The 26,069-nt window shown below is 45.8% G+C and overlaps 1 protein-coding gene across 8 annotated transcripts in view; it reads left to right on the top strand.

Annotated features, from left to right (window-relative positions):
* Positions 1-26,069, top strand: part of PITPNC1 (phosphatidylinositol transfer protein cytoplasmic 1) — a 267,242-nt gene that overhangs the window by 135,176 nt on the left and 105,997 nt on the right. For all 8 annotated transcript variants that reach the window (XM_053211780.1, XM_053211787.1, XM_053211785.1 and 5 more), the window contains one exon: positions 16,031-16,127. In XM_053211780.1, coding sequence (XP_053067755.1) covers positions 16,031-16,127 — 97 coding nt within the window. The remainder of the gene's footprint in view (positions 1-16,030; positions 16,128-26,069) is intronic.

The raw sequence follows: 26,069 nt of genomic DNA, 5'->3' as shown, positions 1-26,069 counted from the left end.
GCCTCCACCTTCCAGGAAGCACAAGTGTACTATTCCTTCTCGATGGGTGCATTTGGGTCCTGTCACTACGGTGTGTGGAAATCTCTCAGGCCGATATCCTGACAGTGAAGGCCATGGGCTGATTAAACTGACATGTTTTAATCTACCCAGGGATGCAGTATCAGGGAATTCCTGAGTCCCGATGAAATGCAAATGAGATTGATCTTATTCATCTATTAGGAGCTGTGAATTCGCAGGATTTGGAACCCGTTCAGCCTCCAGCCAGCTGCCGATTCGCAAGAGTAGCTGAGCTCTGGGACTGGTCTGGGGATGACTTCCTTACAGAGACTGGTTTCTCAACGTGCTGCTTTGGCATTCTTAGTGTGGAGGGTGAAAATCAAATACTGAGCAGGAATCACCTGTGTAGAGCGAAGAGGAGTGAGCATGATGTGAGAAAATAGATACAGACCTATGGAAAATTCCATTCCTTGGCAGACAATTGCCTTTTCCTAAATTATTGCTTAGGAAATGTTCCCTACATACCAAATTAAAAAAAAAAATTAGAAAACTTCATACTGGGGTGTCTGTGTTGGCTCAGCAGGTTGAGCACCCAACTCTTTTTTTTCTTTTTTAATTTTCTTTTTTTTCTAATTTACATCCAAATTACTTAGCATATAGCGCAACAATGATTTCAGGAGTAGATTCCTTAATACCCCTTACCCATTTAGCCCATCCCCCCCCCACAACCCCTCCAGTAACCCTCTGTTTGTTCTCCATATTTAAGAGTCTCTTATGCTTTGTCCTCCTCCTTGTTTTTATATTATTTTTGTTTCCCCTCCCTTATGTTCATCTGTTTTGTCTCTTAAATTCCTCATAGGAGTGAAGTCATATGATATTTGTCTTTCTCTGACTGATTAATTTCGCTTAGCGTAATATCCTCCAGTTCCATCCACGTGGTTGCAAATGGCAAGATTTCATTCTTTTTGATCGCCGAGTAATACTCCATTGTATATGTACACCTCATCTTCTTTATCCATCCATCCATCGATGGACATTTGGGCTCTTTCCATACTTTGGCTATTGTCGATAGTGCTGCTGTAAACATGGGGGTGCATGTGTCCCTTTGAAACAGCACACCTATATCCCTTGGATAAAGACCTAGTAGTGCAGTTGCTGGGTCATAGGGTCGTTCTATTTTTAGTTTTTTGAGGAACCTCCATAGTGTTTTCCAGAGTGGCTGCACCAGTTTGCATTCCCACCAGCAGTGCAAGAGAGATCCTCTTTCCCCGCATCCTCGCCAACATCTGTTGTTGCACAAGTTGTTAATGTTAGCCATTCTGACAGGTGTGAGGTGGTATCTCAGCGTGGCTTTGATTTGTATCTCCCTGATGATGAATGATGTTGAGCATTTTTTCATGTGGTGGTTGGCCATCCGGATGTCTTCTTTGGAGGAGTGTCTATGCATGTCTTTTGCTCATTTCTTCACTGGATTATTTGTTTTTTTGGGTGTTGAGTTTGGTAAGTTCTTTACAGATTTTGGATACTAACTCTTTATCTGGTATGTCGTTTGCAAATGTCTTCTCCCATTCTGTCTTTTAGTTTTGCAGATTGTTTCCTTTGCTGTGCAGAAGCTTTTTATTTTAATGAGGTCCCAGTAGTTCATTTTTGCTTTGTTTCCCTTGCCTCCAGAGCCGCGTTGAGTAAGAAGTTGCTGCGGCCAAGATCAAAGAGGTTTTTGCCTGCTTTCTCCTCAAGGATTCTGATGGCTTCCTGTCTTACATTGAGGTCTTTCATCCATTTTGAGTTTATTTTTGTGTCTGGTGTAAGAAAGTGGTCCAGGTTCCTTCTTCTGCATGTCGCTGTCCAGTTTTCCCAGCACCACTTGCTGAAGAGACTGTCTTTATTCCATTGGATAGTCTTTCCTGTTTTGTCAGAGATCAGTTGGCCATACGTTTGTGGGTCCATTTCTGGGTTCTCTATTCTGTTCCATTAATCTGAGTGTCTGTTCTTCTTTTTTTTTTTTTTTTTTTTTGAATTTTTTTAATGTTTATATATTTTTGAGAGACAGAGATAGAGAGACAGAGAGTGAGCTGAGGAGGGGCAGAGAAAGAGAGACACAGAATCCGAAGCAGGCTCCAGGCTCCAAGCTGTCAGCACAGAGCCCAATGTGGGGCTGGAACTCATGAACCACGAGATCATGACCTGAGCTGAAGTCGGACGCTTAACCGACTCAGCCACCCAGGTGCCCCTGAGTGTCTGTTCTTGTGCCAGAGCATCCAACTCTCGATTACAGCTCAGGTTCTGATCTCAAAGTTTGTGGTATCGAGCCCTCACTACATTAGCCTCCTCGCTAATAGCACTGGATTCTCTCTCCCTGTCTCTCTGCCCTTCCTCCACTCTCTCTCTTTCTCTCTCTCTCTCTCTCTCTCTCTCTAATAGCACTGGATTCTTTCTCCCTCTGTCTCTGTCCCCTTCCCCCATAGTGCTGGATTCTCTCTTCCTCTCTCTCTGGCCCACCTCCACTCTCTTTTTCTGTCTCTCTCTGTCTGTCTCTCTCAAAATAAATAAACAAAAACTTAAAAAAAATAAACCTCGATCTTTTCCTGAAACAGAGCAAGAACTGTCCAGCTGTCTGTGTCATGGCTGTTTTCTCTATCAGAATATATGATGTTTATTTTAAAGGAGAATAATAAACATTAGTAAGAGGGAAATTTGTTATAAATAGAATATCTGGACTTCCAGTAATAGAAACTAAAGAGATGAATGTGGACCCTCCGCCCCGCACCTCCTGTGACAAACACAGGATGAAATATAACAATATAAAGCTGGCTCAAAACAAAGAAAGGGAAATCCTCAGGTACAAGAAATAAAGAGGAAACGCAAACCAGAGTGGAAAGCTGATGAGCTATGGCTCCAGATGCTGGGATATGTCAGAACTGACATACAGGGAATGTCGTGCCCATAAGGAGACAGGAAATGTGGGTTTGGACCCCTACAAACGGGGACTTGGAGCTGAGAGTCGTGCACAAAAATTGTTCCTGACAATCGAGTACTCAGAGAGGTTACCACTCAGAGGCACACATGGACAGAACTACTAAAGGTTTTATTAGAAGTAGAAGGAAATTGAACCCAAGAAGGAGGAGTGGAGGATCCAAAAGTAATAAGCCAAGAAATTGGTAAACATCTCAATGAGTCTGAATCAGCAATAGGATGTTTTAAAAATCCTGCTAATGGGCCTATACTCTTGGAATTTAAATAATGGACAATGATAGAAGATGAGAGGGTAGTAATTATCGTAAAAAAAACAGTCAGTTGCTAATATTGTTTAAGAGGAGGAGACAAATGTTGATTGATTTAAAAACTTTTAAGGCATGTGTGCATATTCAAAAATGTAAAGATGACCTCTAAAGAAATGGTAAAACACTACAAAACTCCCAAGAGAAAATGTGATCCATCAGACAGAAAGCAGAGTCAGAACAGAGACAAGCCTACAAAAGGCATGGTAAACAGAAAATGTAAATTTGGGGGGTGCCCGGGTGGCTCAACTGGTTAAGCATTGGACTGTTGATATTTGCTCACGGTTCACGGCATCAAGCCCCTCATTGGGCTCTTCACTGACATCGTGCAGCCTGCTTAGGATTCTCTCTTTCCCTCTCTCTGCCCCTCCTCTGTGCTCACTGCCACTCACTCTCTCTCTCTCTCTCTCTCTCTCTCAAAATAAAGAAATAAACTTAAAAAAAAAAACATAAATTTTGATGGTAAGATAAAGCAAAATATATCAGTGGTCACACTGAAGGTTTGTGAGTTAAATCCCACACCTGAACCAGCTCAACAAACATAGGACCACACTGACAAAAATCACAGGTAGCCTGAAGTTATAACTGGAGATTTTCATATACCTGTTGAATAAATGGATAGAGCAAATAGCCAAATTAATCTAGCACACGTAGAGCAGATGTAAACAGCAGAATTAGAACTTTGATGTAGTGGACATTAATAGACCCTAGTACCAACATGCTTTCTCTTTCTACTTCTTTTTTTTTTAATGTTTATTTTTGAGTGAGAGAGAGTGGCAGAGAGAGGGGGATAGAGAATCCCAAGCAAGTTCTACACGGTCAGTGTAGAGCCCAATGTGGGGCTCGAACTCATGAACCATGAGATCGTGCCCTCAGCCGAAGTTGGACGCTCAACCGAGCCACCCCGGTGCCCCACCAACCTGCTTTTCATAAACACGTGAAAATGTACAAAAAACTGACGACACACTAGGCAAGAAATCAGTCTCAACAACTACCAGAATGTCAGTATCATGTAGATCCTGTTTGCTGGTTACAAAGCCCTACAATAAGAAATTGACAACAACAAGTCAACTTCCTCATCATTCAGAAATGGAAAAATTTTTAAATAATTCATGGGATAAAAATGTCCATACTCCCTTTCTCGGCCACCTTTGCAGTTAGGGATGGCCATGTGACCTAATTCTGGCCAACGAGATGTAAGGTTTTCCTCCCTGATGAAGAGTCTGGCACCCAGCTGGCTCAGGGTAGAGCACGTGACTCTTGATCTCTGGGTTGTGACCTCGATACCGCACTCCGTTGGGCGTAGAGAGATTACTTAAAAACAAAAGTCTTAAAAACAGAGAGAGAGAGAAAGATGTCCAAGAGGCATAATCTTGCTCTAAGAAAGGGAGGAAATGAGAGGAGACTTCTGGGAAGGTAAATGACAGTGTCTACCACCCGGACCTTGACAATAAAACTGAACAGTAGTGCAAGAAGGAAACTGAGACCAATCTCTGTTAAGAACACAGATGTGAAAAGCCCATATAAAACATTAGCAGATCAAATACCTCGGAGAATAACAATAATAATCATGCTAATAATATAAATCATGACTCGACCAGACTCTCATATTGTTAACACCAATATGGGAATTCAGCAAGATTGCTGGGGATAAAATCCATGTACAAAATCAGCATTATTATACAGCAGGAACAATAAGTGGAAAATGTAACTTTGAAAAAATTCCATTAGAGGGGTGCCTGGGTAGCTCAATCTGTTGAGCCTCCAACTCTTGATTTTGCCTCAGGTCATGATCCCAGGGTCATGGGCTCGAGCCCCACGTCGGGCTTGGCACTGAGCATGGATGGAGCCTGCTTGGGATTTTTTCTCTCTCTCTCCCCCTCTCCCCTCTCCCCTGCCCTCTCTCTATCTCTTTCTCTCTCTCTCTCTCTGGGAAAAAAAAAAAAAATCCATTATAATAGAAAAAGGATAGGCAAAGAAATTTAAAGGTACCCAGTAATCAATCTACAAGATATACAACATCTTTTTGGAGGAAAACAAAACAAAACAAAACAGTAGTGGAGGACATTTTTATCTTTTTAAAGTAGGCTCCATGCCCCCACCTGTGGCTTGAAGTCACAATCCTGTGACCAAGTGTCACATGCTCCACTGACTGAGCCAGCCACACATCCCAGTGGAGGACATTTTTAAAAACCCTAGACAGGGACACCTGGCTGGCTCAGTCAGTGGACCATGTGACTCTTGTCAGGGTCATGAGTTCAAGCCCCACAGTGGGTGTAAAGCTTACAAAAACAAAACAAAACAAAACCAAAAGCACCCAAAATAACACCCTAGACAAGTGGTAATGTTCATGGATAGGAAATGCCATATTATAAAGTTGCCATCAATTCCCAAATTAATTATAAATTTAATACAAATCTAATTAAAATGCCAACAGGGTTGTTTCTAAAATAGAGTTTGAGAATATAATTCTAAAATTCCTGGTTATTATAGCCTTATAATGAGGTTTGGTATCTAGTGGGGCAAGTCCCTTCTACTTACTCAATTTTTCCAAAATTGTTAATGTGAATGTTAAGATCAGAGAACCACCAATGATGTGAAGAATGACTGAAAAAACCAAGGGCATTTAACCTGGAAAGGCCAGACTCAGGGTTTGTGATGGTGTAGGCAGGTGGGAAGAGAATTAGACATGCATATTCGATACGACCTCCAGGGGACCAACTGGACCAAGACCAACGGATAAGAATGCCAGGAGAAAGGTCTAGGCTCAGTTTAAGGAAGGAATCTAAGTGCGTGTGTGAGAACCCAGAAGGGTGCCTTAAGAGTCCGTTATGCTTTTGCTGGGGATGCCTGAACATGAGCGGGGCTCCCACCTACCAGACTGCCCTTGAGCAGATTTGAACATCAAATAGGTGGTTAAACTGGGCACCCTTTCAGATCCTTTTCAACCTTAATTTTCTATGCTCAAAGTAAGTGGCAGACATTATCCTGACTCACCTCCAGCATTCGTAAATGAGTAACCAGTGTGAGACATTGGAGAAAAGTACTTTCTGTTCCCTTTGCACGAGTCTGAACTAGGTCCATCATTTTGTAACATCAAAGACTCTTGGTATATTTGGAAGAGTGTGGCACATCTCTTAGGACCAGGGAGATGATGGTTTAGTAAGAGAAAAAGAAAAAATGTCTGTGCGACGTACTAGAAAATAAGAATATGGATCTCCGTAATCATAAAAGAACACCAGATCCGTTACTTTGTTACACACTAGAGCCACCTTGAGTTAATCATGTCCTGCACACACAGGTCATGGGACTGCTGTCTTGGCAAGGCTGCTTCCTAATTGAAATTCATTAAATAGGTACTTATTGGAACTTTAAACGTATAGTGAATTGTTCCTCTATTAGGATCGCTTAGTAAGTAACACGTGGCCTTTGCCTTCTGATCAAAGCAAGATCTGGGCTGACAGTGTTTAGCATTTGCGAGTCTATCCGTCCATCTTGGGAATGGTTCAGGGAGGAAAATCTTTTGCTCAGCCCACTTAGGCTCTGTGGGCGGGGGCCTGCAAATTAAACTAAAACTGACGGATTTGTGGGCAAAAAGACATTTGTTTTATTCATGGATGTACATGGGAGCCCCCCAAAAAACAGTCAGTTAGAGTTTGGGGCTTATATGCCATTTTACTAGGGGGCGAGCAGGGTGGGGGGGAAAGGCACTTCTGGAAGAAACAAATGGCTTTCATGAAAAACAAATGGGACTTGAGGAGGGTGGATAGGAGATATGATAGTTTTGTGACAGCGGCTGTTTATTAGCCAGTTTCTTATCTCGATGGTAACTTCTCATCTCTGGTGATAGGAGTCAGTCTTCCCTGGTTGTGAATTTCCTGGGGAGGGGATTTATGACAGCTGAATTCTTTCGAGAGGCTCCGCTTTTATGCTGATAAGGGCAGTTCAGTGAAAGCATCTTCCTGCAACTGTTGATTCTCAAATATCTTCAGCTCCAAATAATTCTTACACTGGTGTGGGTGGCATCTTGGAGACCCCTTTGCCAGCTGCAGGGAAGTGGGTTCTGAGAGCTGGACTGGCATTAGCTGAGACGTCACAGTGCCCACTTAATAATTTACACGCAGGAACATCTGTGTCCCGTGAACCCGCATTCACGAGCTGGCAAAGTGAGTGAATTTTCTCCCTTACATCAACCTAAATTTTTTTTTTTTTTTTTTTTTTTACGTGTATTTATGTTTGAGAGACAGGGAGAGACAGAGCCCAAGTGGGGGAGGGGCAGAGAGAGAAGGAGACCCAGAATCCGAAGCAGGCTCCAGGCTCTGAGCTGTCAGCACAAGGCCCGACGTGAAGCTTGAACTCACAAAAATCTTGACCTGAGCCGAAGTCGAACGCTCAACCGACTGAGCCACTCAGGCGCCCCTCCTTATGTCATATGGGAAGGCAAATCACATTTAGAGATAGGTTTATCAATCTGTTCTTACTGGAGTTCCTCAGAGCCTGGGTAGTCAGAGCCTTCTCTCTGAGTCTGACCTGAGCAGAAAGGACATTTCGTGGAAGGATGTCAGTGGCCCGCAGAACTGCCTGCAGGCTTGAGAACGGGCAGCTGCCTGGGCACCTGCGAGGGACCAAGGGCAGCAGACAGACTCCATTCTGCCAGCACCACCACGACTGCCATGGATGGGTCCAAATTGTCCCTTTTTTTTCTTTCTTGCTATCACTTACTCCAAAATCCCAACACAAGCATCCCACTGAGTTTCCGATCCAGGCTCGGGCTGCCAGTGAGCGGGGAGAGGGACTTCCAGGCTGGTTTCCAAAGTGGCTGCATTTTACATTCCCTCCAGCAAATGTGTGAGGATGCCAACTTCTCCACGTAATCACTGCCACTTGCCATTGTCTGTCTTTTTGATTCTAGCCATCCCTCCTGGGTGTGAAATGGTATCTCATTTTGGTTTCGATTGGCATTTCCCTCATGACTAATGACCGTTGAGAATCTCTTCTTGTGCTCATTGGCCATTTATTGGAGAAATGGCTGTTGTTGTCCTTTGCCCATTTTTAAATGGAGTCTAATGTCTTTCGAAAATGCCATCCGTCCTTTTATTGCTTGTATCTCATCTCCCGGGAGGGGATTCCTCGGGCCCCTCCCTATGGCGTCTGAGGCACCGCTGGGTGCACCGTTCATTTCGGCGGTTGCCTCATACACTCGGACCATTACATTACCTGTCCTATGTTAGCACATTTGGTGATTGTCCTTGGGCCTTCGATCCAGTTCAGTTAACCAAATAAGTGGTATTTCTTGGCTTGGCTTCAAAAAAATCCCCGTTTCAACTGGCATCCAGGGAAAGGAGGCGAGATACTCATCAGTCTCTCAAACAGTGATTCTGAATAAAACCTGTCTCCCAGAATCAGATGCGGGTGGGTCTTTTCTCTGGTCCCTTTGCATTTTCTTTTCATCTGCAGCATCTCTCCCGTCCTCCCCATGAAGCCCAGGAGGGGAGGGATTCAGGGATGGGGGTGGGGGGCATGGGAGAAAAGAGGGAGCCTATTTTTAGGCTTGTTTTTCAGTCATGAAGTGTCATGTTCTTCCCCACCACGGCTGCCGGATTAATTAGGCTGTGCTGGCAGCTGCCCGTCAGGGAGGGTTGCCAGCTTATAACAGTGATTCCGCCCAATGCCTGAATCGATCTAATGACGAGGACCACCTTTCTCCTGTTCCGTGACTCTGGCCTTCCAGGGTCACTCTCCTGGCCTCTGTGTGTCGCTGGGTAAGAGAGGGCCCAACTTCCCCAAGCTACGAGTCCTGTTTGGGCAAGCAAAGCCGCCCGCCGGTCACTTTGCCTACCAGCTCGTTGGTCCAGCTTGGTTGCCAGGGCTTGGCTCTTTCTCTCACGTTGCCTTTCTCTTCTCCCAGGTCTGCCAGATCTGCCAAGCAGATCGGTCTCATCTCTTAGAGCTTGCCCAGAGTAGAGCTTGTGTGGCCTGGGGAGAGCCCGCTGCCCAGGCAACAGGTCATAGAGAGATTGTCGGGGTCAAAGATTCTGACCTGCGGGCTTATTTCCTTGCCGTGTTGAAAGAATCCTTATGGTCAGTATTGAATGTTCGGAGTCAACCGTTACTCATTCAGGAAATAGCTATTGGTGCCTGCTGTGTGCCAGGCACTGTCCTAGGTGCTGGGCATGCAGCAGGGGCAGAATGAGGATCCCTGTCTTGGGGGATCTTACCTTCTAGGTGGGAGTGACAGTGCGCAGTGGCCATAACGTATGGGAACATCAGATATTTCATTTTGTAATGTTTATTTATTTTAAAAAATTGTTAAGTGTTTATTTACTTTTGAGAGAGAGAGAGAGACAAGAGTGTGAGTGGGGGAGGGGCAGAGAGAGAGGGAGACACAGAATCCGAAGCAGGCTCTGGGCTCTGAGCTGTCAGCACAGAGCTCGATGCGGGGCCAGAACCCATGGATCATGAGATCATGACCCCAGCCAAAGTCGGACGCCCCACCGACTGAGCCACCCAGGCGCCCCTGAACGTCAAGTATTTTAGAATATTCCATCTTACATATTCTACGTAAATATGTAGTCAGTATGTAAGCATTGAATATAATATTCAATAAATGAGATTGATTAACCTACTGTGTTTTGTATACTGGAGAAGTAGAACATGTCAGCGACTTCCTCCCAGCGTGCCTTTCAGTCTGTGCAATTCTGCTCCGTTCCGTCTCAGTCCTTAAGAACATGCTGCAGATTCTCACGTTGCCAGGATCGCTCCCTTCTGCTCCTCAGTCACCTTCTCCCATGGGAACTCACAGGAACAGAATGTTGGCCCGGCTGGATCTGAAAGGAACTGGAACGTCCATCCAGTCAAACACGTGCCACCTTGGTTCTGCCTCACTCCTGACCAGTGCCACTGACATCACGTGGCCCTCTCCCTTGAGTGCTTCCCAGCGTGCTAGCCGTGTTACCATAACGCTGTCCGAGCACAGCCTTCCAAGAACTGACACACAGGCAGATCTTTTTTCCCAGAATCCCAATGCAAACTGCTCTTAAAAAACAATTTTTTTAATGCTTACTCATTTTTGAGAGAGAGAGAGAGAGAGAGAGAGAGACAGAATCCAAACACAGGGAAACATAGAATCCAAAGCAGGCTTCAGGCTCTGAGCTGTCAGCGCAGAATCTGACACGGGGCTCGAACCTACGAACCGCGATCTCATGCCCTGAGCCGAAGACGGCCGCTTAACCAACTGAGCCACTCAGGTGCCCCCAAACTACTCTTTTAAGTAGGGAGAGCGGTGGTGGCGTGTAAGTGAAATTACGAGCAGAATTCAAAGAGCAGCCAGAACAGTCATTAATCGGAGGTCAGCATACGCGGAACTGGGTACCGACGATTCTTATCAAATAATTGTCAAATGCCAGGTTGGAAAGAAAAGGTGAGAACATCCCTCCTGGACCAGCGGGAAATGAGGTTCTAAAAGGTAGCTTCGTCCTTTTTAGAAGTCCCTTAAGTGGGCTTTGCTTATGTGAGCACAATCTCCACATCGACAGTGACACGTTTCAGGGACACTGTGAGAAACGCCTGAGCAAAGGGAACCCAGACCGGCTGTCTTTCTGCGGGAAATGTTTTAAGTCCAAAAGGTGGTTGATTCTAGTGCTGCGTATCCCGCATGAGTCGGTGGGTAGAACAGCTCAAATAAAGATTCTGGTGCAGACCATCATAACTCTGATCCCCGTGGAGAAAATGAGATTAGACTCCATTTAGACCACATCTGGCCTAATGATGTTCAGTACCTCCTGGGGCCAAAAACATATTCCCAAACGAGCCTAGATTGCAAAGAGAGATTAGATATCAGGGCGAGTCTGGTAATAATCTGGATTGTAAAGTGCCAGAAGCTTCTAAAGAAGGGATGGTTTGGGTTTTCAGTTCCGGAAGCTCTTGATGAAGTAAATAAACACGCTTCAGCTGAGACCAGTTCAGGTTATGCCTGCGTTTTGGGGCCTTCTTATCAGATCAGTTGTAATTTAGGGAGACCTAGGAAACCGGTGAGAAGGTTTCAGTGACCATATCCACTGAAGTCCAAGGCCGGGTTTCCCAGTCTCGGCACTGTTACTAATATTTGGGGCCAGAGAATTCTTTGCTGTGGGGGCTTTCCTGAGCACTGCGCATTGTAGGGTGTTGAACAGCATCCCTGGCCCCTACCCACTAGGTGCCAGCAGCATCCCTGCCCCCCTCCCCCAACCTCTCATTTGTGACAACCAAAAATGTTTCCAGACTTGGTCAAATGCTCCCCCCCCTCCCCGGGGCGGGGTGTAGAATCCCCCCACCCCCACCCCCCCCCACCCCCCCCCCCGCCCCATTGAGAACCAGTGCTCTAGGGTGACGACCATACCAGTTTGCCCAGGACTGGGGAATTCTGGCATGTAGGACTTGCAGCACTAAAAGCAGGACAGCCTCATGTAGACTGGGATGGGTGGGTCACCTGGGTGTGTCATTGATAGGTTCTGTGTTTCATACTAGAGTTTAAAAGTGGAAAAAATACATAAAAGTGAAAAGCCAAGTGTTTTGAAAAGTCTGTCTTTGGGGGGCATTGACAGAGGTGTTTGGGCAACAGTATCATTCCACGTCAGCATGTTTTACGATTCTGTAAAGGCTTCAGGGTTTTGTCTGTCCGTCTGTCCTTTTCCTCCGTGCCTCTGAAGCCTGACATGGTCATACGGGCCATTGGGAGGTCTGGTCCCGGCCAGTGGATCAAGAGGACTTGATTCAAACCGTGCCACCATTCCAGAAGAGAGACTCTTAATTTTTTTTTTTTTATTGATGTTTATTTATCTTTGAGAGAGAGAAAGAGACAGAGTGCGAGCGGGGGAGGGGCAGAGAAAGAGGAAGACACAGAATCCGAAGCAGGCTCCAGGCTCCCAGCTGTCAGCACAGAGCCGGACGCGGGGCTCGAACCCACGAACTGTGAGATCATGACCTGAGCCAGAGTTGGACACTTAACCGACTGAGCCACCCAGGCGCCCCCTCCAGAAGAGAGACTCTTGTTTGACACCTGGGAGTGAGTTTGAGTGACAGACCTCTCCTTAGAATTGGAGGCTGTGTGACAGTATACATCACGAAAGTGACAGCAGCAGTGGGGACTAATTTAATTCCATTTTCCTTTGCAGCCCTGATAAATCATTGCCACGGGGAAAAATAAATTTTACTTCCTCAGACAAAAATGCTTTGAATAATGATGTGCTCTGGGGAAAGTGGGGGCTGAGAGAAAGTCTGTTAGTGGGATTAAAATATTTGAATATTGTATCATGGAACTTTCTGCCAATGCCTCCTGCCCCCGGCCCGGTAAATGGCTTGTAGTGAGAGGTTTTCCTTCCTCGACTAATTGAAGAATCCTATAAAGTGGCATCAGCCCTCTTGCCTGAATGTTGTGGGGTTTTTTTAGGGCGTCGCTTTGGAAAAGGCAGCTTTTTCCAGTGCTTCGTATCCTGGATGAGCTGGTGGATGAAACACCTGAGCTAAAGATTCTAGGGGCTGAAGTCCTGACCACGTACAAATAGGAAAGGTCTTGGCGTGGACAGAAAATTGCTGGTGCTTTTCAGCCAGTCTCCTTCCAGGAAAGGGTTGTCGAATAGGGATGTGGTTCTTCTGGGAGGCTGTCTAAGTGACCTGGGGTCTGAGTTATAGAGGGAGGGGGCTGGGGCCCCCGAGTGCCATGCCTCAGGAGCCTAATGCGTATGGGGAGGGGTTCCGCCCCCAGCGTGGACAGTGGAGAATGGGCTCTGATGCTTGTAGGGAGACCTAGGTACTTGGTCTTGGTCCGAGCTAGAGAATGCCTAGCTTTCTTTGGGGGAGATTCTACAATGCTGTTCCAGTCCATTCTGTTCCAGTCCGTTAACAGCCCAGGGAAGCCACCTGCCCGTGCGTAGAAGCCGTGTCTTCCTACACCACCTGCTGACACGCATCGCTCTGGGCTCTGGGGCAGAAAGGAGGGAGCCCCGGGGGGGAGTTGTGCTCGTGCCCATTTCCTGCAAAGCAAGCCCAGCGTGATTTTCCCACCCTGCACGTCAACCCTGGTTGCCCTGCTGCTTCCGCGACAGAAAGGATAAATCAAAGGCAAAAGCTATAAAAACCCCCGTCAGGAAGCAGCTCGTTCCTTTCAAGCAGTGTGAACGTAAGGTAAATGAGCAGTTACTGCAGACCTGATTTTATGGGAGTGAGACGTTGTGTGGGAGAGCGGCAAGAAAAATCGCGATGCGGGGCAGAAAATGCTCCTGCCCATGCCGCCCAGCCCACCGGAGAGCGGTGGCCCTCTGTCTGACACCCCCCAACTTCGGGGAAGCTTTGGGTCCCCCATTTGATTTGGCCCTGATGAGCCGCCCGGAGCTTTGGGGTAGGTCCGGCTGGCCACTGAAAATACATATTTGTCTTTAAAAAAAAAAAAACAAAAAAGGGGGTCCTGGACACTGTCAGAAATAAGAGAAACAATTCGAGAAGACATGCGAGGTGCACAGTATTTTTCTGGCTCGGGTTGTCGTTTAAACTCCATGTCCGAGAGAGGTTGGGGATTTGGGGTTCTGTTAGCTTGATGGCCCCATTTTCTTGGAATTCACAACTGCCCCGTAGTGTTATCGTCAACATGGGGGCCTTCAGGAGCTCATAGTCTGCGTCCTCTTGGGGTCTGATGTCCGGCTAGGCCCAGAGTCCCAGACCCTTGAGCTGGAAGCCCCAGGATGGGAAAGAAACAAAATGGGGTGGGGGCCAGGGAGGCGCCTGGGTGGCTCAGTTGAGCTTCTGACTCTTAATTTCAGCTCAGGTCATGATCTCATGGTTCATGAGTTTGAGCCCTGCATCGGGCTCTGTGCTGACCGTGCAGAGCCTGCTTGGGATTCTCTCTCTCTCTCTCTCTCTCTCTCTCTCTCTCTCTGCCCTTCCCTTCCAAAATAAATAAATAAATAAACTTAAAAAAAAACTAAAACAAAATGGTAGCATCCGGAAAGACACAAAGCCCCCAGGTATAGTGCTGGGGGGGGCGGGCAGGGAGGTAGAATAAAATCATGCAGACGTATTTAAGGAATACAGGGTACTATATATTTAAATATAGCATTTACAGAATTCTCTGGGCCTGTACTGCTGTAGAGTTGGCCCCTGAAGGAAAACAAAGCCAAATAAAACTAAACAAAACTCAATGAGTCTTTGTTGTACAAAAGGTCTTGAGACCTGTGCCCCTGGGTTTTCTTTGTTTTAAGAATTTGTTTTCTGCTAATGGCTGCGCGGGTTCCTGCTCCAGGGAAAGGCTCCATCACTGTATCATTTCCAGTGGCTGCCTTAATGGATCCCCACACACGGGGTGGCTTCAAACAACGCAGATTTGTCCTGTCTCGATTCTGGAGGCCAGAAGTCTGAAATCAAGGTGTGGGCAGTGCTGATTGCCCCTGGGGGCTCCACGGGAGAGGCTGTTCTGTGCCTCGCTTCCAGCTTCTGGTGTCTGAGGCAATCGATGGCTCGTGGCTACGTCACTCCTGTCTCCAGCTTCTGTCTTCACCTGGCTTCTCCCCCTCTGTGTATACCTGTCTCTAAATCTCCCTCTCCTTTCTCTTACGAGGACACTAGTGCCTGGAGTGAGGGCCTAGCCTAGATCCAACGGGATTCCATCTTGGGATCCTTAATTACCTACAAAAGGCCTGCTTTCACATAAGGTTAAGTTCACAGGTGCTGGCTGTTAGGACGTGGCTACATCTTTGGAGGGGACACAAGTCCCCCAACTCCAGTCACCAAGGGGCTGTGTTTTGTTATTCTTCATATCTCTAAAATCATTACTGTCTGTCGTTTTAGTTCGTTTTTAAAACATCGCCCTTGTGGATTGTTGAGCTGACACCCGGCCCTGACATTTGCCTCCGTCTCCCTCCCTATTCGGTCTTAAACATCCTGTCCGACCACTTCCGCCATATGACTCCTAGGAGACGAAGGCCAGGCTGGCCAAACCCTCCCAACGGCGCACCTTCCAGGCACTGAAACCTCATGTCCTTGTAGATCAGGTCAAAGAGGACAGGCTAACAATCGTATGAGGTTCCCCATCCCCACACCCAGGCTGCCATCTGCCTCCCCACATTTTTTTTTTAAATTTTTTTTTCAACATTTTTTATTTATTTTTGGGACAGAGAGAGACAGAGCATGAATGGGGGAGGGGCAGAGAGAGAGGGAGACACAGAATCGGAAGCAGGCTCCAGGCTCTGAGCCATCAGCCCAGAGCCCGACGCGGGGCTCGAACTCACGGACCGCGAGATCGTGACCTGGCTGAAGTCGGATGCTTAACCGACTGTGCCACCCAGGCGCCCCAACCTCCCCACATTTTAAGAGCATATGAAGGGGCCCCTGGGTGGCTCAGTCGGTTGTGCATCTGACTTTGGCTCAGGTCCTGATCCCGTGGTTCGTGAGTTCAAGCCCTGCGTGGGGCTCTCTGCTGTCAGTGTAGATCCTGCTTTGGATCCTCTGTCACCCTTCTCTCTGCCCCTCCCCCGCTTGTGCGCGCAGTCTCGCTCTCTCAAAGATAAGAAATAAACATTAAAAAAAAAGAGCAGATGAATATGCACAGAAAATGGTGAACTATGGTGAAAACCAGAGGGATGGGGAAGAGATGACCCGTGGAGAGAAGGGCTGTCTAGGCATGTCTCCACTTTCTCTGGCAGTTTATCCAGAAAGGTGTGGGAGCACGTGAGATTCTGGACAGACTCTTTCTAATTGTCTTTTTTTTTTTTTTTTTTCCCTCTTAGCAAACTGCCCAGCTGGGCTAGAGCTGTTGTTCCCAAAATATTTTACGTTACAGAAAAGGCTTGGAACTATTATCCCTACACGATTACAGGTAAGTCCGTTTTACAACCGGCACGTCACATGTAGCAAGAGAAGGTAGTGCGGTAGTCAGGTTTCACTGATTCAGGGTTTATTATCCAAGCAGGGACTGTGAGAGCCCCGTAGTATCTGTCTCTTCACCATTTGCCTTCGTCCTTTGAGATCAGTGCTCTTCCTAGTGGGGGCTGGTAGGAATTGAACTAAACCATTCCAGCTTGCTTCTTAAAGTGATTTTATTAAATAGTTTAGTGGAGAAGGAACGTGAAAGGTTGTTTTTGTTGTGGTTGGGTTTTTTTGGTTCGTTTTTTGTTGTTTTTTTTTTTAGTAACATGTCTAGAGTTTTCATGATCCCTGTTTCTCCCTATTTCCTCAGTAGTCCCCAAGGAATTTGGGGATGTGGTTTGTAAATAAACAAGTTTGTTTACTTTGATTTGTTTTACAGCTTCTCCCAAAACGTTGACTATAATTTATGTCAAAGGTTCTATTGGGTCTCTCTGCCCCAACTACTTCCTCTGCAGTTGGATAATACGATAATTATAAGATCACTTTCCCTCTTACTTGGAATGGGATGATGATAAACTCTGTGTTGATTCTGAACTAGAAACTGTGCTCCCAGATTTGCAAGGTTTGGTTCCTGTCCCTCAAACACGAAAATTCAAGACCCTACTTGAATATCATAACAGGCTCTTCTTACTGGTTATAAAAGCTGCTTTTCCACTTAAAAGATTTCCTTTGTGGTTAATGAAATGCTCCACTGAAATTATTAGTCTTTAATTCTGCTTTTATAATGCCAGCTCGATGGTTTTTAATTAGCCACAAACCTATAGGCTAATTGAACCTTGTCTTACAGTCCTTATCTGCCCAACCACAGAAGTATCATCTGTAAGAGTTTCATGAGCAAACATGGAGATAGATATTTATGAAAGTTCAGTTTTTGGAAGGTTTCTTTAAAATATTTTTAATAATTATAATTCACCAGTATTTGTTAGTTCTGTGGTTTTATAAGCCATGTGGTTGCATATAAGCATGGTCTAAATCATCATTTTGTCTCTCTTTTTTCTTTTCCCTCTTGCCCAAATGAACATCCGGGACCAGAATACACAGTAAGTGTCATTTAATCATTTTTAAATAGTCAGTTTAAGAACAGTGGAATAATTGGAACTTCCTGTGTCTTTCTCATCGTACCACGTAATAAAAAAATAGGGGAATAATTCAAATCAGAAATATTTAAATGTAGGCTATTACATAGCTGTATGTAATGCAATAACTCGCATGTTCTCATTTGTTCAAGAATATGAATGTTAATTTGAAATGCCTTGATATTCACCTTACATACTTTTGCTTGTATTTTTAAATAGCTTGACTGCTCTACTTGTGATCGTTCAATGTAATAGAGCAGTTGCCAGAAATGCAATATTAAAGTGATGATAATAGCTGTTGACAGAAGGCGGGGCTGATACCTAAAGGCTGTGATCTGATCACTTATTGGAGAACCTCGTAACTAGAAAGACATTCATTCAGATTATTTTCCTCTGAGCTCTGGATTGGGCAGTCTTGATGGCTTGATGAAAATCATTTGATTTCTTCCTGCCCTAAGGGCCTCTAAAATCATTACTTAGTTAGCATTAAAAAAGGAGACCCTATAGTATCACTGTGTTACCGTGTTTTCATTTGGATCATTTTCCTCAACAACCAACAGGTCAGGTTGTCATAATAAAAGAATGGGGGGTTGCCGGGGTGGCTCAGTCAGTTGAGCATCCAACTCTCGATCCCAGCTCAGGTCTTGATCTCAGGGTCGTGAGTTCAAGCTCCGCACTGGGCTCTCTCTGGGCGTGAAGCCTACTTTAAAAAAAAAAAAAAGAAAAGAAAAGAAAAAAGAAAATGGTTAACTGAGCTATAATGGAGTTGAGTTTTTGGTCTTAATCAAAACAATCGAAGGAAAGAGACCTGGTGAGAGGGAAGTGGAGGAAAATGATTCATTGTGTCCTTGGCAAGAGCACAGTGCTTTGCACATAATGAATGCTCAATAAATAGTTATTGAATGGCAGAAGGAAGGCAAAGACAGATGGATCATCTCCTCAGGCAGAGGAGAAGGGTCACTGGCTTTGGAGTCAGGTAGGCCTGAGTGTCCTCTGGCTCTGGCTTTGCCACCTTCCTGCCCAGAGTTCTTAAGCACGTGACCCCAGTTGCCAGTTTTTTAAACTTACATGACTCTATGACTATATTCTCACCTGTCCTTTGCAAAAGGAAGAAAATAGTATCCAAAGTTGTTCATAAAATTAAATTTATTCCACTTAAAGTTTCCTTTAGGAGAATAAATCACATCCCTCATTCTTGGGTATTACAATGTCTTTCCTTGGGCCACCTGCGTGGCTCAGTCGCTTGAGCATCTGACTCTTGATCTCAGCTCAGGTCTTCAGAGCCGTGAGTTCAAGTGTAGCATTGGGCTCCATGCTGGGTGTAAAGCCTATTTAAAAAAATTTAGATAGGGGCGCCTGGGTGGCTCAGTCGGTTGAGCGTCCGACTTCAGCTCAGGTCACGATGTCGCGGTCCGTGAGTTCGAGCCCCGCGTCGGGCTCTGGGCTGATGGCTCAGAGCCTGGAGCCTGCCTCTGATTCTGTGTCTCCCTCTCTCTCTGCCCCTCCCCCGTTCACGCTCTTTCTCTGTCTCAAAAATAAATAAATGTTAAAAAAAAATTAAAAAAACAATTTAGATAAAAAAATTTTAGATAAAAAAATTTAGATAAAAAGATAATAAAATATATTTCCTTTTACGAAACGATAGGAATATATATAGCATTTCTTCCCTAATGTCTGTGAAAAGGCAATTCTTTGGCAAAATACAAATATTACATTTTAGAAGTAAGCAGCTTAACTTCTCTGAACCAGTTTCTTCATCTCTAAAATTGGACTAAACCCTCTTCCATAGAGCCATTAATAGAAGGATTCAGTAATTTAACATGGGGATCAGAAGACTTTTTTTTTTTTTAATGATTTTATTTATTTTTGAGAGAGAGAGAGCGTGTGTGGGGGAGGTTCACAGAGAGAGGAGGACCAAGGATCTACAGCAGGCTCTCTGCTGTCAGCACAGAGCCCAATGTGAGGCTCGAACTCACAAACTGTGAGATCATGACCTGAGCCCAAGTTGAACGCTCAACCGACTGAGCCACCCAGGTGCCCCTAGAAGACGTTTTCTGTAAAGGATCATATAGTAAATATTTTCTGCTTTGGGGGACAGCTTCTGTCACTGTGAAGGCAGCCGTGGACAATATGTAAAAGATGTTGGCCTGGTTGAATTTCCTCGGACAGCAGGCCCAGTTGGGTCCCAGGCTATAGTTTGCCAACCCCTGATGTATACAATGGTTAGCACGTTGCCTGTACATAGCAAGCAATTAAATGGTTCCCCACCAACACTATCCTCAGTTCCATGGCTGCTAGCGATTGAACCGCCTCTAAGAGGAATGCTTGGGTATCTTTTGAGTCTTGCTTCTGTTAACAGTTGTGCAAGTTACCTCCCTCTAAACCTCCATTTCATCGGGGGCGCCTGGGTGGCGCAGTCGGTTAAGCGTCCGACTTCAGCCAGGTCATGATCTCGCGGTCCGTGAGTTCGAGCCCCGCGTCAGGCTCTGGGCTGATGGCTCGGAGCCTGGAGCCTGTTTCCGATTCTGTGTCTCCCTCTCTCTCTGCCCCTCCCCCGTTCATGCTCTGTCTCTCTCTGTCCCAAAAATAAATTTAAAAAAATGTTGAAAAAAAAAAATAAACCTCCATTTCATCATCTGTAAGCGGGGAAAATGTAGTAACTATCTCATAAGGGCGATACGAAGATTATATTAAATAATCTAACGTGAAATCTTAGCCCAGACTTTGGTGCATGGTGAATGCTCGCTAAATGTTCAATGCTAGAAGCTGCCATCGTTACAATGGAAGTCCTATGGGCGAATAAATGGGAATACATCTTGGTGCCCTTCAATGCAGACTGGGCTCCAGTTCTTAGACCGGATGGGGCTAATTGTCTAGGATATTATTTGATTTTATTGATATCTGATGTTATCCTTTTTCCTGCTTCTCCGAAAGCTTGTACATGGACTTTTCACTTGAAATGTGATCAGTAGTTACAGGGACAAGAGAATTCATGTCCCTATAACTGTGCAAAGGCAGTTATTTGCTCAGCGAGCTTTAGAATTAGGTCACCTTGACTTGACCCAAAACTCATGGCACTTATTCCCCCAGAAGCCAATGACCATACCATGAAATGTGGGGGTGATTCATGGAGACATGAAGTCTGAAAAATGTTTAACATCACGTTCAGTTTTTAAGAATATACATTAGAGGACTTTGGTTCTGAAAACAGGATGCATCAGAATGAAGACCACAGCTCCTGACAAAGCCATTCCCATGGGGACGCACCTGCTCGAGCAGCCCTCCCATGAAAAGCTTTCTGGCCAGCCCCCATTACCGTGGACTCGGTCTCCTGTGCTGACCTCTGCAGAGGCCACGGCGGATTTCTCAGGGGTCGTGGCCTTTCTTTCTGTCTAACTTCTGCCCCACGGGACTCCTGTAGGTCTTTTTTTCTTTTTTTTTTTAATGTTTATTTATTTTTGAGGGAGAGAGTGACAGACAAAGCACGAGCAGGGGAGGGGCAGAGAGAGAGGGGTGACACAGAATCTGAAGCAGGCTCCAGGCTCCGAGCAGTCAGCACAGAGCCCTGACACGGGGTTTGAACTCATGAATCGCGAGATCATGACCTGAGCCGAAGTCGGACACTTAACTGACTGAGCCCCCAGGTGCCCCAGCTGTAGTTCTGATCACACAGCTCAGACTTTCAAAGGATCACGTTATTTTATTTCTATTTGAGAAAACTTTTGGGATAAAACATAAAGAAGTTAGTTATAGTTGTATAGGCTCATACTCACCCCCTTCTGTTTGACTCGATGTATTGCTTGATCTTTTCTAGGGCCCTTATTTTTTTTATTTTTTTTTGTCAGTTCCCCCCTAACGGTACCCCCAATCCTTGGGGTAGTTGATTAGGCCTGCTGAAACAAAGTACCACAAGATAACAGAAATTCATCTTCTCGTGGTTCTGGAAGCTTAGAAGTCTGAATCAGTGGTTGGCTGGGCCATGCTCCCTCTGAAGCCTTATAGGGGCAGAATTCTTTGCCTCTTTCCAGGTTCTGATGGCCTCAGGAGTTCCTTGACTTGTGGCTGCATAACTACAGTCTCTGCCTCCGTCTTCACATGGCATCTTCTCCCTGTGTGTGTGTCTGTGCCTTCACCTGGTGTCCTCCTTCCTGTGTCTCCTCTTATCAGTTCACCAGTCCTGAGGTGACTGGGTGGCCCAGTCAGTTGAGCGTCCGACTTCAGCCCAGGTCATGGTCTCATGGTTCGTGGGTTCGAGCCCCACATTGGCAGAACCTGTTTGGGATTCTCTGTCTCCTTATCTCTCTGCCCCTCCCCTCCTCTCAAAAATAAACATTAAAAAAAAAGAGAGAGAGAGACCAGTCCTGTTGGATTAAGGACCTGCCCTACTTCATCTTATTATAAATAATTCCATCTGCAGCAGCCTTAAATCCAAATCAGATTACATTCTGAGGAACCCGGGTTAGGACTTAAGCACATATCTGGATCGTGGGGCAGTAGGGTGGGCTGGGACACACACACACACACACACACACACACACACACACACAATTCAACCCATAGCACCATCTTTCAGTTTTAGATCAACAATCATTTATTAAACACCGACAGCGTATAAAACATCATGCTAGTAGGTTCCATTGAGTAGCTCCTGTCCTTTGGGGAGCCACAATCTTGTGGGGGAAAAGCTAGACATTCCAGTGGCAGTCATCAGCAAGGCACAGGGTTTTCTGGAGGCAAAATGGGACGGGCCATCATTCAGCCCAGAGGGCAGGCTGACACCAGACCTGCCCACTGAGCTGGATGAGCTCTGAGTGAGGCTGATGGCAGAAATTCAGACCAGAGGGCAGAATGCATGGCACTGGGCCATCCAGGCAGACAAGCAGGTGCAAGGAGCAAAGGTGAAAAGAAGAGCCTTGGTCTCTGGACCGGGGCCCGGAGCTTGGTGTACAGGTAGGAGCAGGACACGGCCATCTCTCACAGGGGACTTGATCATGAGATACGGGAGTGATAAAGTCGCCAGCTTTAGCAAGTAAAAATACAGAATGTCCTGTTGAATTTGACTTTTCAGGTTAATGGCATATAGTTTTTAGTACTTCTCAAGTATTGCATGGAATATACTTCTACTGAAAGATTGCTCATCTTCTATTTTTTTTCTGGCAACCCTATGGGAGGGGGGACAGCACTGGGGCAGAGCTCATGTCAGAGACTCAAGGACAAAAGTCAGGTTATAAGGACAGGGGCACATTGGTGGGCCAGAAGAAAAGGAGGAGAGGGAACTGTATAACTCGGCAGCTTGTCCTAAAGTTAACCTGCCACCTTAACCCGAAGGCCAATCCAGCGGCCTGTCAGAACAACTTAAGTACTTCCTGCCTCAGGTAGGTTTGGCTCAGGAAGTGAAATGGATTAAAGGGGGCGGGGCTTGGGAAGATTAGAGGAGAGCAGATGAGTGTAGGACTGTTAATATTTCAAGGAATATGTGTGCTAAGGGTTGTGGTTGAAGCACAGAGCGTTGTAGAAAGGCGAGAGAAATTTTGCCTGGAAGAAATAGGGAAGATTTCCTGGAGAAGGCGGGATTTGAGCTGGACCTTGGGAATAGTAGAAGTCCTATCTGTGGACACCCGCTGTGTCTTCGTCAGTTCAGGCTGCATAACAAAAAACACCATGCACAGGGTGGCTTCAACAACAGACGTTTATTTCTCACAGCTCTGGAGGCTGGCAAAGTCCCAAGATCGAGGTAGCAGCTGATTCAGTTCCTGGAGAAAAAGCCCTCCTCCTACTATGGCTTCATAGAACTGGGAAAAACAGAAAGCCAGCTCTGATCTCTTCTTATGAGGGCACTTATCCCATTGTGAGGGCCCCACCCTCATGGCCTCATCTAAACCTCATCACCTCTCCAAGGCCCTACCTCCAAATGCCATCACATTGGAGGTTAAGGTTTGAAATATAAATATGGGATGGTGAGGTGTGGGGGCGGGGGGGAGGGCAGTCCGGAGCATGCACACTCCAGGCCCAGTGGGTAAGTGACATTGCTGGATCCTGGAAGCTTGGAGGCCAGGTCATGGTGGCTTTGAATGTCATGTGAGGTCTGTATTTAACTCTCTACAGGAGGCCACATTGTTCCTGGCTAGTTCACTTTGATTTTCCATCCTAAACATAGCACAGGTTTTCTGTCTGCCTTCCCAGTGACTGGGGGTCTGGGTTTCTCCCTCTGGCTGCAGCGGTCATTCTGAAGTTGCCTCCCTCCCCTTGCCTCACACTCAGCCAAGTTCTCACGCTCTCTGCCCTGACAGTTTGGGAGGAAGAGCCCACTCTTCTCCCTGACTCCAGGCTCTGCTCCCTGGATTTACGACAGATGCTTTCAATTGTCTTCCTCCTTTTTTCCTGTTTTAAATGCTTTTCCGTTGGCCTTTTTGTCCCCCAATCCTTTCATCCTAAATACCTCTTCTTGATGTCGTTTCAAGCCCATAGTTCCTGCCTGTGCCCAAAGTTTTGCCCAGAGCAAAACTTCTCCAATGCCTGACTCTCAGCTGGGATCACCACACCCTGCCCTCCCTACCCTCCGGGGAGACACAGGGGCTCCTAACACCCTAGACCGCTCTCTGTTCTCATAGGATTAGCCCAGAGCAATGTTCATCTATTCCTAGGATCCCCTAGGTCCTCTATCTGACTGTCCAGCCTATTACTGAGACCTCATGCTGCCCTCATTTGTGACAAAACCCAGACAAGAGAACTTTCTATTGAGGGTCATGTAAGGCTTCAACATTATCACAGTGATCAAAACATAAAAGCTTTTTCATCACTGTGTATGACTGAGTCGTTAGGATTACGTGGAAATGCCATGTGCCCAGGAAGTGGAAAAAATATCTTTAGCTTGGTTATAGGAAAAAGTCTTAATTACACAGTAAACAAAGACTAACACGATGACAATTTTCCAGAGGACGGACTATCTATCTAGCCCGTTCTTCAAAACCTGCCGGTTCTTCTGTAGTTTGTAAAGTCACAAAGGAAGGTGCCTGAAGAGACTGGCTGCCTTCCAAAGTCACTGATTTTGTTTCTCTTGAGCTAAAAAAAGGCGACACTGGGCTACGAACATAGCTCAGCCGCATCAGTTCAGCCTTGGTCGTGATAAAGGGGAAAAAGTTTTTTCTCATTTGTACGAATTTGAAAACTGAAGCTTACAGTAATTTGATAGTGGTGACCCAGATACACAGTTACTATATATATTTGGGGGCCATGATCATCCCACTCCACCAAAATATCTTTTTTTTTTTATTATTTATTTAAAGATTTTAGTTTTTTAAAGTAGGCTCCACACCCAAGTGCAGAACCTGAACTCACAACCCCGAGATCAGGAGCTGCCTGCTCTACTGACTGAGCCAGCCAGGCTCCCCTCCGCTAAAATATCTTTCAATAAGAATTCACAGAAGAAGCAATGACAGATGGGAAGCCCCTTTGTACTAGTGAGAATGGCTTCTGTTGCCCAAGATGCAGAGGTGGTGAGCTGTCCCGTGTTCCTCCACGTTGTCGTTATTTAGTTGAAAAAGGTGGACAAGGTAAATTATAACAGACCAGGGAGAAGGAGATGACTCTTGAATGAGTAGCTCAAATGGTGTTGAGCCACAATGAGAGATGGGGTTGTTTGGGGTTGGTTCAGACCAGCCAGGGTAGAGAGTTGAGCCTGTTCACCGTTGAGAACGTATCATGAGTCACCCGAGGTGAACTCGGGCCGTCTTCCCAGGAGTGGCACGGGAGGCTGAGGTATTTTTCTGAAAGCAACTAACGGCTCTGGATAGGAACTTTCCTTGAAATCTTAGCCTCAGTAGATCCCCGATAATTGAAAGTGCTGATGGGTGCTTGTGTGTGCAGACCGATGATCTCCATGCCCATCAGGCTTTTCTTGAGCTCCCCATCCCCACCTTCCACTGAGTCCCAGCCAAGGGTCGTAGAAATCACTGAATTACATAACTAGGAAATAGGTGCCAGTACAGAGAAAATACACTCAACGCCTGAACACTAGGATTAGTCTTATTCAGACGGACATGAGAGTACAATCTGGCCATCTCAACTAAGCTAAGAGAATGATGGTCCTTAAGTGTTCCTTCTCTGGAGTCATGGAGACAAGGGTAGGGATGGGGGTTAGATAGTTAGGAAATAACTTTTATCTCCACGTCGCAATTAACCCTGAATATCCAGGGCAGAAGGTAATCGTGGTGATCAAAAAGAAACAGTCTTCCAGTTGGGGGCGCAGATGAGCAAGGCAGCACTTAGCCACAGGCCGGAGGAGGACCCTCCCAGAGAAAGAAAAGAAAAAAGTCAAGGGAGACATAGGTCATGACACAGGTCATAGACCATAAATAGTCGAGAGTCAGAATAGCCAAGTTCAGAAATCTTCAGGGGTAAAGAGATTTTAGGTGGAAAGAGTCTAAAACCACTTACACCTATCATTAAATTGTGCACAGCCAGTTAGGTTGGGAAGCACTGGGTTATGCAAAGCTACAAAGCTTAAGTTATTGCAGGACTTGTCAGAGGCTTCACTTTTCTGCCATACATTGTGAATCTTCACATGGGAGCTGCAGCACTTTCCACACTTATTTTCTCCTTGGGATCTTGGGTTTTGTAAGGACAGCCTTCTAAACCTTAGGGGAGCTCCAGAAGCTTCTCTCAGGGTTAGAGCCATTATGCACCCACAAAATAGGTCAGTGGATCAATTCTATTTCAGTAAATGTTGTTTTCTCTAAAATTTCAGTGAGTTAATACATTGCATAGTGATTACTGTTCCTCAAATACCAGTGGTTTGAAAGACTCCCAACAGTAATGACCTGTG

The sequence above is a fragment of the Acinonyx jubatus genome, chromosome E1 (genome assembly GCF_027475565.1).
Source record: "Acinonyx jubatus isolate Ajub_Pintada_27869175 chromosome E1, VMU_Ajub_asm_v1.0, whole genome shotgun sequence".
Taxonomy (NCBI): Eukaryota; Metazoa; Chordata; class Mammalia; order Carnivora; family Felidae; genus Acinonyx; species Acinonyx jubatus.
This window is presented reverse-complemented; position numbering and strand designations above follow the sequence as displayed.